Source organism: Carica papaya, chromosome 2, assembly GCF_054855325.1.
Source record: "Carica papaya isolate Zhongbai chromosome 2, ASM5485532v1, whole genome shotgun sequence".
NCBI classification, from domain to species: domain Eukaryota; kingdom Viridiplantae; phylum Streptophyta; class Magnoliopsida; order Brassicales; family Caricaceae; genus Carica; species Carica papaya.
The window spans coordinates 18,411,555-18,423,771 of record NC_142310.1 but is presented as its reverse complement, the minus strand read 5'-3'; the positions used below and the strand labels follow the sequence as shown (position 1 = coordinate 18,423,771).

Sequence of the window (12,217 nt, the reverse complement as noted above, 5' to 3'; positions counted from 1 at the left end):
AACATATATATATATATATAGGCTGTGATATTCAATAAAAAACTCATCAACCATTTTTGATAGTCCATTAGCCACATTACCTTGAGTGGTTTATCATTGAGGAAATTATTTTTGACGAATTTGGCAATGTTCACAATAATGAAAGATTGCAAGCTGCCATGATCAAGTAAATAACAATGTTTTGTCCATTCGACAACCCTCTAATTTTGAGGGTCCCACTTGCTGTGACCCCATCCATAGCTTGAATGGGCAGAGTGCCGATTTCCTCTTCATCCGCATTCTTACCAGAATCTTCCTATTTCATATTCTTTACTTCATCAACTTTCTCTATCTCTTTTACCGATATTTTTATGTTTGTTCTACATCGATGATCCAGAAAATATCAATCATGACAATGAAAGGAGGAGGGCTAAAGTTCTTTTCACCTCCATTTCCTTTGGGAATAAGGTTGCTGCTTCTCCTTCTCTTTCATATTAGTCTAATTATTCTCTAAAGTCCATTTTCGAGCTAAGTAGGAATAGTTGTTCTCAACAAAATTCAAGCTCTTTGCCATCTCAAGATTGATTGCTCCTACATTTAGGGCCTGCTCAAACACATGGTTTAAGGATTGAGGCTTCAACAATCTAATCATTGATCTCAGCTCAAGCTTTAAACCACTATAGAGCTAGAAATGAAATAGCTTTCGAACAAAGTAGTCTTATCAGTCATCATTAGAGCTCTCGGGTGTTTAGACTGCTCATGATCTCTAAAACCGTTCTGACCTATATGAGCTTATTGAATTCTTTGATAAAGTTCTTCCAGTCAATTCCTTGAAACCTCCTATGCAGTTCTTTCATAAATACATCCCCCTCCTAGCTTTCTTTCTTAGGGAACCACTCTTAGTACCTCTACAACTTCTCTAAAAACACAGAGGTGGTTTGACAGTCTTCTCCTCTAGGGTTCCCATTGATGGAAAAATACTTAATGCATCGCCTCATCTAGGCTCTAGGACTGGTACGTCCAGAAAGAAGTTTCTCAATCTTTCACAGGGAAGGATTATTACTGGCATTCCTTATGTGGCCATTGTTGCTGCTTCCCCCAACCTCGTGCACTATCAGTTTAGACAATAATCTCTTACTCTTCGTGATAACTAGTGATCGGGGACTTCCTTGAGCATTTGTCTTCGGCATTCGCTTATTCCCTCACAACAATTCCACAGTTTGTTCGAATTGTTGATGAGTTTATGTTTTTGATTCATACATCTCGGTTATAAACTCCGTCAGCCTTTGATTGATGTCCTTGCTAGATTCATCGAGCTGTTGCATCCTCTGTCATATTGGCAATCACCGACTTTCCTTTAGTTCACATCATTGATATTGCATATGCTTGTGTTTCCTTATAATCCAATGACTGATACTACTTTGTCAGGAGCTCGGACCATTAGTTCCAACATACTTAAGCAGGGATAGAAGAATCTCGGAAGAGAGAAAGGTAGGAAGATGGAGTGAGAGAAAAAAGAGAGAGAGAGAGAGAGTTGAGAGAAAGAATTGTAGTTGTTGAGATTTAGTTTCAAATGTTCCTTTTTTCTTAACAATTTATTTATGCCATGAATAGGAAGACTGTTGTGGTCAGCAGAAGTAGCAATTTTTAACTAACTCGGCCCTACACTGAACACTTATTCAATTACACACAATATTCACCATTACAATGTTACCACAGCCTCACAGCCTCACAGCCTAACTCTACGTGTTTGATACACCTTCAAATGCTTTCTAGTGCTGACAAGGTATAGAATAATTTGAACTAAGTGAAGTGTAAGAGTCAACTAAAAATTAGGTCTTCCTCCTCCTATTGCGTTTATGCCAGTCAATTAATGTAACGGACGAAGTCTGTCACTATAGGTCATTGATCGTGTTATTTTGATTACTGGTCAATCTCAAATTATTTTGTTTTGTCTTCTTCATTACTCTGTTTCATTTACTGTAAGTTGCAGAAGTAGTGAATGTTTATGACATTGCAGAAATAGATGCTTGCTTGTTAATATTTTATCCGCCTAGGATCTTACAGAGTTCTAGGTTTTAAAGTTTCCTATTTGTTTATTTGTAGACTTTAGATCTGGATATCTTGTCTGCAGCATTTAAGTCATTATTCTTTTTGACCGTGCATTTAATGCTTTTGCAGCTTGGAGGCCCTGAAAAAGTTGCAGAGATGACAGGGAGGCGAGGGATGCTTGTGAGAGCTTCTAATGGAAAAGGTGTTACTTATCAGGCACGGAACACGTAAGTTTGGCTCTCTCTTTTCATCCCTTTTTGTCGTGGACTGTTTAATTTTGACTTATGTTCGTTGACTTGATAGTTATTATAACATTTTAGAAAAGATGTTACCATGGAAATGGTTAACATGCATGAGAAGCAGCTTTTTATGGATGGAAAGAAGTTGGTTGCAATAATTTCTGAGGCTGGTTCAGCAGGTGTTTCTTTGCAAGCTGATAGAAGAGCTATAAATCAGGTATGTGAATTTCTGGTCTGCTTCAGGCAAATTGTTTTATTCTATTGATAATAAGGATGTTTCGTGCATCCTCTCTTTTTTCTGGGAACTAAATTATATATTTAAAATTGCATTGTAAGGATATATGAGTTTATTGATAATTTTCTTTTATATTTTTGTTCATTATGCAATTCTATTTGTACAGAAAAGAAGGGTTCATTTGACGTTAGAACTTCCTTGGAGTGCGGACCGAGCAATTCAACAGTTCGGAAGAACTCATCGCTCTAACCAAGCTTCTGCACCTGAATATAGGTGGTGGACCATTCTTTTTCTTTAATAAATTATTTGGGCTATTAAGTAAATTGCAAAACCGTACTGTTTCTAGTTTGGACTTTTTGCATTTCATTGCACTTTGAAGTTAAGCTTTTTGTCTCCTGTTTGTCTGGTAAATATTACCTTGCAATTGACTGTTTGGCCTCCCCTTTTGCTAGTACAACTGACATCCTTTCTCTCTGACTCTTCTTTTATGTGGTTGATTAATTATATCTGGTTCCTTAAAAATTACTAATTGATAGCATTAACTTTCAAAACACTGAATGCTTTCCAAGCTCACTGTCTTGATAGTCTAGAGAATATTTTCAACATGTATGCCCAGTATGAGTTATTGCAATAAGAGGGGTGTTAAGACTTCCAAATGAATGCAACAGTTGTAAGTTGATAGGTGGACTTACCTTGGTTTGTTTTGGTGCATGCTAATTTGGAGGTTCTAGCTTCCTATAAAAAGTGGTAAAGGCAGCAAGAGTTGCTGGATTGCAAAAGAGGATATGGTTGAGATATATATATATATATATATATATATTTAATGTTATAATGGGCAAACTATGCAGTTGACGCACTTGCAATTTAAACCTTGTGTTTTCTTTTTTTATAGTTTAATGTTCTGTGGTTTAGTTTTTTGTTATTTTGCATAAACTATTAATTTGTTAGAGAAGATAAGAGGACATCGGCCCGAATGTATGCTTTTAGGCATGAAGAAGTGAGTTTTAGGGCTAAATAAATCAAAACTAAGGGAGAAAACTATAAAACAATAGTTTTTAAAAAATAGTGTTATTATACAAAATAACCAAAAATATGACTGTAGGGTATTTAAAAATCACAAACAAACCATGTGATTTGAATTATAACCAGGCCAAATCATAAGGGATAAAACTGTAATATTTCCTATTATAGTTAAGTGAATTTGTCCATTAATTGTCAGGTTAGCTATCTATGTATTTCTTATCATCACCCGTATCTTAAAAGTTGCATTTCTGTGTCATTGAACCGTACTTAAATATGCATATTTTTGGTTTTCTGTGGACAAATTACTAGCACTTCCTTTCAATTAGTGAAAATTTAATCAATCAAGTTGGACTGTTTCTATAATGTTGCTAGATTAGTGCTTATTCCTAAATAGTATGGATATGCAGCTACCACCAAAACCTTTTGATCTGTAAGTTGATAAACTAATATTTGGTCCTAGATGTTTCAAAAATTGAGGACTTTCTTCCACCCCCCCAACAATACCGCTCTTAATCGCCTTGTCCAGGAGAAGAATTTATTTTGAGGATGCAAAGCAAACATTATTAATAGTTATTTAGCTACTGAATTTATCAATGGACAATAATGTTTGCCATTTTCTGGCAGGCTACTTTTCACTAACCTTGGTGGGGAACGCCGATTTGCATCCATTGTTGCAAAGAGATTAGAATCCCTTGGTGCCCTAACCCAGGGAGATCGCAGGTGAGATTTTTCCTCACTCAGCCCTCAACCTCCTTCCAGTACAACGGCTAAAATTTTTATCATCATTTTCTCCACCAGGTTTCATTTAATTTATTGCACCTGAAACTGTGGTTGGATGGATTACAGGGCAGGACCATCGTTGAGTGCTTACAATTATGATAGTGCTTATGGCAAAAAAGCGCTGATGGTGATGTATAGAGGAATAATGGAACAGGTCTAATAACCTTTTATGAATATGCTATCAAAGTTCTGACGGAATTAATGAAAAATGTTGGGTATTTTGAGGTATGATGAAAATTCAGTTTTCAGGATACTATGCCAGTTGTACCTCCTGGCTGTTCATCAGAAAATCCAGAAACTATTCAAGATTTTATTACAAAAGCAAAAGCGGCGCTCGTGTCGGTTGGAATAGTTAGGGACACAGCTCTTGGTAATTTTTGTTTCCTAATATTTTTCACCTACAAAAGAAACAAAATGGTCTTATTTAATTATTCATTTTATTCAAGTCAAAACTTATGTCACTTTCATTGCACCTTTATAACCATCGACTTGCTTTTAATTGTCATTTTATGCAATAATCATTTGGACCTGAGATCTCCTGTGTTTGATGTAGCAAATGGAAAGGATTATGGGAAGTTCTCAGGTCGTATCGTTGATTCAGATATGCATGATGTTGGGCGTTTTCTGAATCGGCTCTTGGGACTACCACCTGATATTCAGAATAGGTATGTGGCTTGGCTTCAGAGTGACAAACTGTATGCCCTTTGTTTCTCTCTCCTACAGTTACTGGATTTAACTTAATATGCCCAATCCTACCATCAAAATACAGGCTGTTTGAGTTATTTGTCAGCATCTTAGATGTTCTTATTCAGAATGCACGCATTGAAGGGAATCTTGACTCAGGAATTGTTGATGTGAAAGCGAACATCATAGAATTAGAAGGAACTCCAAAGGTCTTATTCTCTTGCTGGAACTCTCTTCTGCTTTATTTGTTTGATTATACTAATTTTTTTTGGCCAGACTGTTCACGTTGATCAGATGTCTGGGGCTACAACCATGCTGTTTACTTTTAATCTGGATCGGGGTATCACATGGGAGGTACTTTTTTTTTAACCTATTTCCCTTAAGTGGATCCTTTTTTCATAAAATAACCAGACTGAAGTTTAAGTAATTGATGGCAGTCTGCAAGTACCATGCTTGAAGAGAAGAAAAAGGATGGGCTTGGTTCGGCTAATGATGGATTTTATGAATCTAAGAGGGAATGGTTGGGAAGGCGTCACTTTATTTTAGCATTTGAGAGGTAACTTATTCTCCCGTTTTTCTTTTTGTTAAAATCATTTGTTTGTATATGCTACCTGTTCAACTTTTGACTCTCTTTACATTTGTTAAAATATTATAAAATATTCCCTATACATAATAATATGATTATTTTTCCAAATATGTAAACATAATTAGGAAAAAAATAATTAGGGTAATTTATGTAGGTTACCATATATGATCCATTTACATGTATATATATCACTACTTTCATTTCAATAAAAATATAAGAATTATTCATTATTTTTCTTCCCTAATCCTTTATATGGTATCAGAGTTAGAGTTAGGGTTTGGGTTAGAGTTTTAGGGGTCAAATTACATCAGAAGAAGGGTTAAACAACCCATTCTCAGCGCCGGAGAAAGACAACCACCGATCTCTGGCCAGTTCAAAATGCGGCTAGTGCGGTGATGTACGCGAGAGAAGTCGAGGAAGTGATTCGCACGGCGATTTGAGGTTGCATGCGGCTTGATTGCCGGAGAAGAGCATTCCCGTGCGTGTTGGGTTCCCATTCAAGGATAGAAGTAACAGAGGAGCTCGGTCATTCGGTTCTATGCACGAAACTAGAAGGCCGAAGATGGAAAAGGCGCGGCGGAGCAGCTTGCGCGACAGCAAGTGATTCTCCACTCTCTGGTACGATTAGGGCCTTTTTGTGAGCATCATTCCGGATTAGGGCTGGCATTGAAGTTCTATGGTGATTTCCGGTCGAAAGGAGGCTGTTTAGTGGTTGTAGGCAGCGGCGTGTGTAACTCTGGTGGCGACACGTGGCTCTCCGGTGGTGGCGCATGTAGCGGCGCAGGTCCTCTGGTGGTTAATAGTGAGGTCCTAGTAGGGTTGTTGATGCCCGTGCGTGAAGAAGTGCTCTGTTTTCTTAAATTTTCCATTATATTTGTAGTGTTTTACGGGTATCTCTAACTATTATGTTTTGGGTATTCTGAGTGGCGTATAATAAGGGCATATAAAACAGTACTGTAAGAAATTGTAGAATCTGAATCGGAGGACACAGACTGCTAATATTGTTGCTGCTACTGCTAGCTCATATTCTGAAAGAACTGTTATGATTTTAGCTAATAAATATGCTAAATTCACTCAATATCAGAAATTTTTAAATAAATTTTTTACTCTTATTGAACCAGAGAAAAAATGTCTTATCTCCTCCTCAAACAGATGAGTGATTGATTCTGGTGCTATAGATCATATGACAGGTATTTTTAATATTTTTTTTAGTTTTCGATCATACAAAGTACTTTTTCCTGTAACTGTAGCTGATGGGTCGACATATAATATTGTGGGTTCAGCGACCACAAAACCAACATTATCTATTATTTTGTCATCTGTATTAAGTTTACCTAAACTTGATTTCAATATGATTTATGTGAGTAAACTTACTAAAGATTTAAATTGTTATATTACATTTTTTCCTAATCACTGTGTTTTTTAAGATTTTATGATGAAACAAATTATTGGTAAAGGAAATATATCAGATGATCTTTACATTCTTGATACTTAGGTACCTCAATTAGTTACTGTAAGAAGCTTTGGACATGACTCTAATCTCGTGAAGGTTTAATGGAGAAGAAGAAGAAGAAGAAAACAGAGAAGATGAAGAACGATAAAGGGAGAAAGTAGAAAACTTTTTTATTGATTTATGATATGCTTACAATCGATGGAAGGGGACCCTTTTTATAGCCTAAATACATTAAATAAAATCATTATTCAAGGCGGAATCAAGCTTGCTGGAGTTGCACGACTGGAATCGCGTGATAATGATGATCGACGTCGTCTACGGAATGGATTTGGAAGGCAAAGGCGTCGACTGTGAATCCTGTTAGGGTTGGTCAACCCTAATCCCAGTTGTTCTGCATTTTTGTTATTATGCCCTTTTGTGTGTGTATTTCCTTTTTTACCCTTCTTTCTGTAATAAACCTTGAGGGGTTTCTAGACAATACCCTCGCCTAGAACAGTAACCTTGTCCTCAAGGTTGAGATGCAGAAATTGGTGTTATAAATACTCATAATCTTCCCATGTGCATTCTTTGGTTGGAGCTCCTTTCTAACGGATAAGGACTTGATTTACGAGTTGATTACCCCATAATATAGTTCTATGTTGTAAGATTTATTGGGGTTGTACACTGATGAAGTCTTCCGTGGTCTGTGAGGCTAAAGTCTTGTTGTGTATTTCTTGAGTTGGGACACGTGAAAAACTGGGTGAATCCTTGATTCTTCGGTTAATAGGAGCTTGCATGCTACATTCTCAATTTTCTGAGAGGCTTGGAATGGTCCATAGTATCGGATGGATAATTTGGAGTCTCGTCCTTCTTGAGTGTTTCTTGTTTGAAAGACTGTAGTTCGAGCAATACCCAGTCATCTACTTCAAAACTTCTCTCACTTTGATGATTCTCCGCATATTGCTTGATTTTGGCTTGTGCCTGTAAGAGCTGTTGTCGTATGGTCTTGTTGGCTTCTTCGCATTCCGCTAGGACCATCTCTACGGAAGGTAATGCAGAGTCGAATTCTATGGAGTTGGAGAAATGTGGAGGTGGGTATCCGTAGAGTGCTTGGAAAGGTGTCATCTTCAAACTTGAATGGTATGAAGTGTTATACCATCATTCAATCATAGTTATTAACCATTTGACGCAAGTCTTCGGTTGTTAGTTAGCTAGCTATACATCGTAGGTACATTTTCAGACCTTGATTGAGCTTTTCTATTTGTTCGTCAGTCTGGGGGTGATATGCGATACTGAAGAGGAAATTTGTTCCAATTGTCTTCATTAGTTCCTTCCAGAATAAACTGGTGAATATTTTATCTCGGTCAGTTACTATGACCTGTGGAACCCCGTGTAGCTTGTGTACCATCTTCATGTAACTTCGTGCTACTTCGGCTGTAGTGAAGGAATGTCGCAAAGGAATGAAATGCACATACTTGGTGAAACGGTCCATTACCACTAATATAGCGTCCTTGCCCTCTTATTTGGGCAATTGTTCAATGAAGTTCATGGATATGTGGGTTCAGGCGTGTGGTGGAACAAGTAGTGGTTGCAGTAATCCAGGAGTGGAAACTCGTTCTATTTTGCAGCATTGACAGATATCACATTGTTAGACTCGCTGTAAAATTTGTTTCTTTATAGTAAGCCAATAAAACTGTTGTTTGACCCTCTCATAAGTAGCTCGAACTCTAGAGTGATCCCGTACTGCTGAATTGTGGCATTGATAAAGCAGTTGGTTGTGAAGTTCCTTTTTGTCACCCATGACCAACCTCTGTTTGCATCTCAATATGCCCTGTTGTAGGGAAAAAAGTTATATGCTATTAGGGAAAAAATTATATGCTATTAGGAGAAACCATTAGTTCTGATAGCAGTTGTTGAGTGAAGGGATCATTGGGGTAACTGTCACTTTTTTCCACCATCCAAGCAGGTATGGATGTGGAGAGGGTGTATAAGATTTCCGCTTCAGGGTCATGGGCATCCCTCCTTGAAAGAGCATTTGTTACCTTGTTCGACGACCCTTGTTTGTATTGGATTGTGTAATTCTAGCCCAATAGCTTCAAGATGCCATTTTGTTGTACCATGAAGGAAACTCTTTGATCTAACAAGTACTTTAAACTACGTTGATCCGTTCTGATGACGAATGAGGTTCCTTCTAAATAGTGCTGCCATTGTCCTACGGCATAGAGAACGACCATCAGTTCCTTCTCATATATTGACTTTGTCTGATTCTTGGGACTGAGGGCCTTGCTTATGAAAGCTATAGGTTGATTTTCTTGCATCAGGACCGCTCCAATTCCCTTGTTGCTTGCATCTGTCTTAAAAGTAAAAGGATCTCCGAATTGAGGTAGTCGTAGGACCGAGCTGGAAGTCATAGCTGTCTTTAACAATTGAAAAGCTTGCTCCGCTTCTGAATTCCATTCAAAGACACCATTTTTTAACAAATTGGTGAGACGTTAGACGATGATTCCGTAATTTTATATCAATTTGCGGTACTATCCTGTTAAGCACAGAAAACCTCTAAAAACCTTAATCGTCCGAGGAGTGGACCAGTTGATCATAGCTTCAATCTTTCGCGAGTCTGTTTTTACCTCTCGACCTGAGATGATATGCCCTAGATACTTCACCTTTGTCTAAAAGAAATAACTCTTGGATTGCTTTGCATACAACCTGTTATCTCGGAGTGTCTTTAGAACTTCGTTTAGATGAATAAGGTGCTCCTTCTCAGTGATAGTATAAACTAAGATGTCATCAAAGAAGACCAATACAAATATTCGGAGAAAAGCTTTGAATATGTGATTCATGAGAGCCTGGAAGATAGTGGGGGCGTTGGTCAAGCCGAAAGGTATCACCTTGAATTCATAATGATCCTAATGTGTTATAAATGCCGTTTTGTGGATGTCTTCCTCATCGACCCTAATGTTATGATATCTTGCTCTAAGATCAATTTTAGAGAAAATATGTGCTCCATATAATTCATCAATAAGATCATCAATGATGGGTATGGGGAACTTACTTTTTACGGTCAAAGAGTTTAGTTCTTTATATTCCACGCAAAACCTCCATGTACAATCTTTCTTTTTGACAAGCAGTACCGTTGTAGAGAATGGGCTACAGCTGGGCCATATTAATGAGTCCTTCAACATTTGTTGTATTTGCTTTTCTATTTCGTTCTTCTGATTGAACAAATACCTATAGGGTCGAATATTCATGGCAACATTATGTTTGGACAAGGTGATGACGTGATCAAAGGCTTTGGCCGGTGGCTAGCCATGGGGTTCCTAAAAGACATCCTAATATTGTCTAAGTAGTGCTTCTAGTGCTAGGATGGGCATCTCGGAAGTAGATACCTTCTATAAAACTTCCATTATTAGAAATACTGTTCCACATTCGACCGCTTGCTTATGTTTGACCCAATGTTTCACCTTTATTTCTCTTGTCTTGAATGTTTCCCGGAAGTCACAACTCTGTAATAATATTTGTAATTTTTATAATTGAATCGTATCGTTGCATGGAGGAAGTCAAACAGCATAGTCAAACATCATTGGGCCGAATTGTTTCATCTAGTCGATCCTTAATATCATTTCATACCCTCTCAGTGAAATGATGCAGACATTGTAGTTGAACTTGTAGCCTTGCATGGTCCACATCACATCTGGACATTCAAAGTGATTAGATATTTTTTGCCCGTTTGCAACCATAAGTGTTAAGGGTTTACTGCTGACCACCTGATTCTTGATCCATTTAGAATCTCCTTCGTCTAGGAAGGGATGTGAGCTTTCACTATCCAGTAGGATCAACACATCATGATTTGATAATTTTCCTCGTATTTTCAAGGTGCTCCCTGTGGTGACCCCTTCTATTGCTTGTAGAGGCAGAGTGCCAGTAAGGCCATCGCTAACCTCTTTAGCTTCCTCAAGGCAGTGGGATTGGCAGCAAAAAGAACTTCAAACCCTTGTCTTCCTGCATCTGCGACATACGGGAAAGGAAGAAGACCTTCACCCGAATGGGTCTTGGCTTCCTTTGGCCTGGTCGGCAATTTCGCTTCAGAGCAGCTCAAGTATCACACTGAGCTGTCAGCATGATTCATTCATGAATGCTGATAGCTTTAAATCGACTTCTTTTATGGTAAGTGATTTGAGATTTTCTAGTTCAGTCATCGGGGCCTTCCCCTTCGACCGTGTTCGAGTGGCGATACCGGTGTATGATTCAGCCGGTTTTAGTTCTGATACCATCTTGTCAGAAGTCTTAGGCATGACTCTGATCTTATCAAGGTTTAATGAAGAAGAAAATAGAGAAGATGAAGAACGATAAAGGGAGAAAGTAGAAGATTTTTTTATTGATTTCTGATGTACTTACAATCGATGGAAGGGACCTTTTTTATAGGCCTAAATACATTAAATAAAATCATTATTTAAGGCGGAATCAAGATTGCTGGAGTTGCGCGGTCGGAATTGCGTGATGATGATGGTCGGCATCGTCTACGGAATGAATTTGGAAGGCAGAGGCATCGACTGTGGAATCTTGTTAAGGTTGGTCAACCCTAATCCCAGTTGTTTTAAGTTTTTCCTATTCTGCCCTTTTGTGTGTATATTTTCTTTTTTTATCATTCTTTCTATAATAAACCCTAAGGGGTTTTCTGAAAGTTGTCTGCTATAATATTACCTCTCCATTTAAAACACATTGTCAATTGGGACATCCATCTCTACCTGTGTTTAAAAAATTATGTCATCAGTTTCATGATGTATCCTCATTGAATTGTGAGTCACATCGGTTTGCAAAACATCACTGTAGTTCATCAGGTTCAAGGATCAATAGACGAGGTGAGTCTGCTTTTGAGTTAGTTCATATGATGTTTGGGGCCTCTTGTCCTGTTCTGTCCAAAACTGGGTTCAAGTATTTCATTACCTTTATGGATGATTTTTCTCACATGACTTGAATATATTTTATGAAGAATCATTCGAAAGTATTTTTTCACTTTTGTGTTTTCTGTACTGAAGTTAAAATACAATTCAATGTTTCTGTGTATGTATTGAGAAGTGATAATGTCAAAAAATATATATCAGATTCATTTCAGAACTATATGACTCAACGCGGGATCCTTCACCAATCCTTGTGCGTTGATATACCATCTCAAAATGTAATCGCTGAGAGAAAGAACAGACATTTAC

At 37.7% G+C, this 12,217-nt stretch overlaps 1 protein-coding gene across 9 annotated transcripts in view; it reads left to right on the top strand.

Annotated features, from left to right (window-relative positions):
- EMB1135 (RING/FYVE/PHD zinc finger superfamily protein) overlaps positions 1–12,217 on the top strand; it is a 91,748-nt gene that overhangs the window by 60,283 nt on the left and 19,248 nt on the right. For 5 of the 9 annotated variants that reach the window (XR_015817066.1, XR_015817067.1, XR_015817068.1 and 2 more), the window contains exons 18-27: positions 2,161–2,258; positions 2,352–2,487; positions 2,672–2,778; positions 4,153–4,248; positions 4,375–4,462; positions 4,558–4,678; positions 4,862–4,973; positions 5,078–5,201; positions 5,269–5,346; positions 5,430–5,548. Coding sequence is in view for 5 of the 9 variants with exons in the window: in XM_088213519.1 (XP_088069645.1) it covers positions 2,161–2,258; positions 2,352–2,487; positions 2,672–2,778; positions 4,153–4,248; positions 4,375–4,462; positions 4,558–4,678; positions 4,862–4,973; positions 5,078–5,201; positions 5,269–5,346; positions 5,430–5,548 (1,079 nt within the window). In the remaining 4 variants the exon portion in view is untranslated. Of the gene's footprint in view, positions 1–2,160; positions 2,259–2,351; positions 2,488–2,671; positions 2,779–4,152; positions 4,249–4,374; positions 4,463–4,557; positions 4,679–4,861; positions 4,974–5,077; positions 5,202–5,268; positions 5,347–5,429; positions 5,549–6,699; positions 11,579–12,217 lie in introns of those variants that run through there. The other 4 variants (XM_088213522.1, XR_015817069.1, XM_088213521.1 and 1 more) reach the window with 4 other exon arrangements.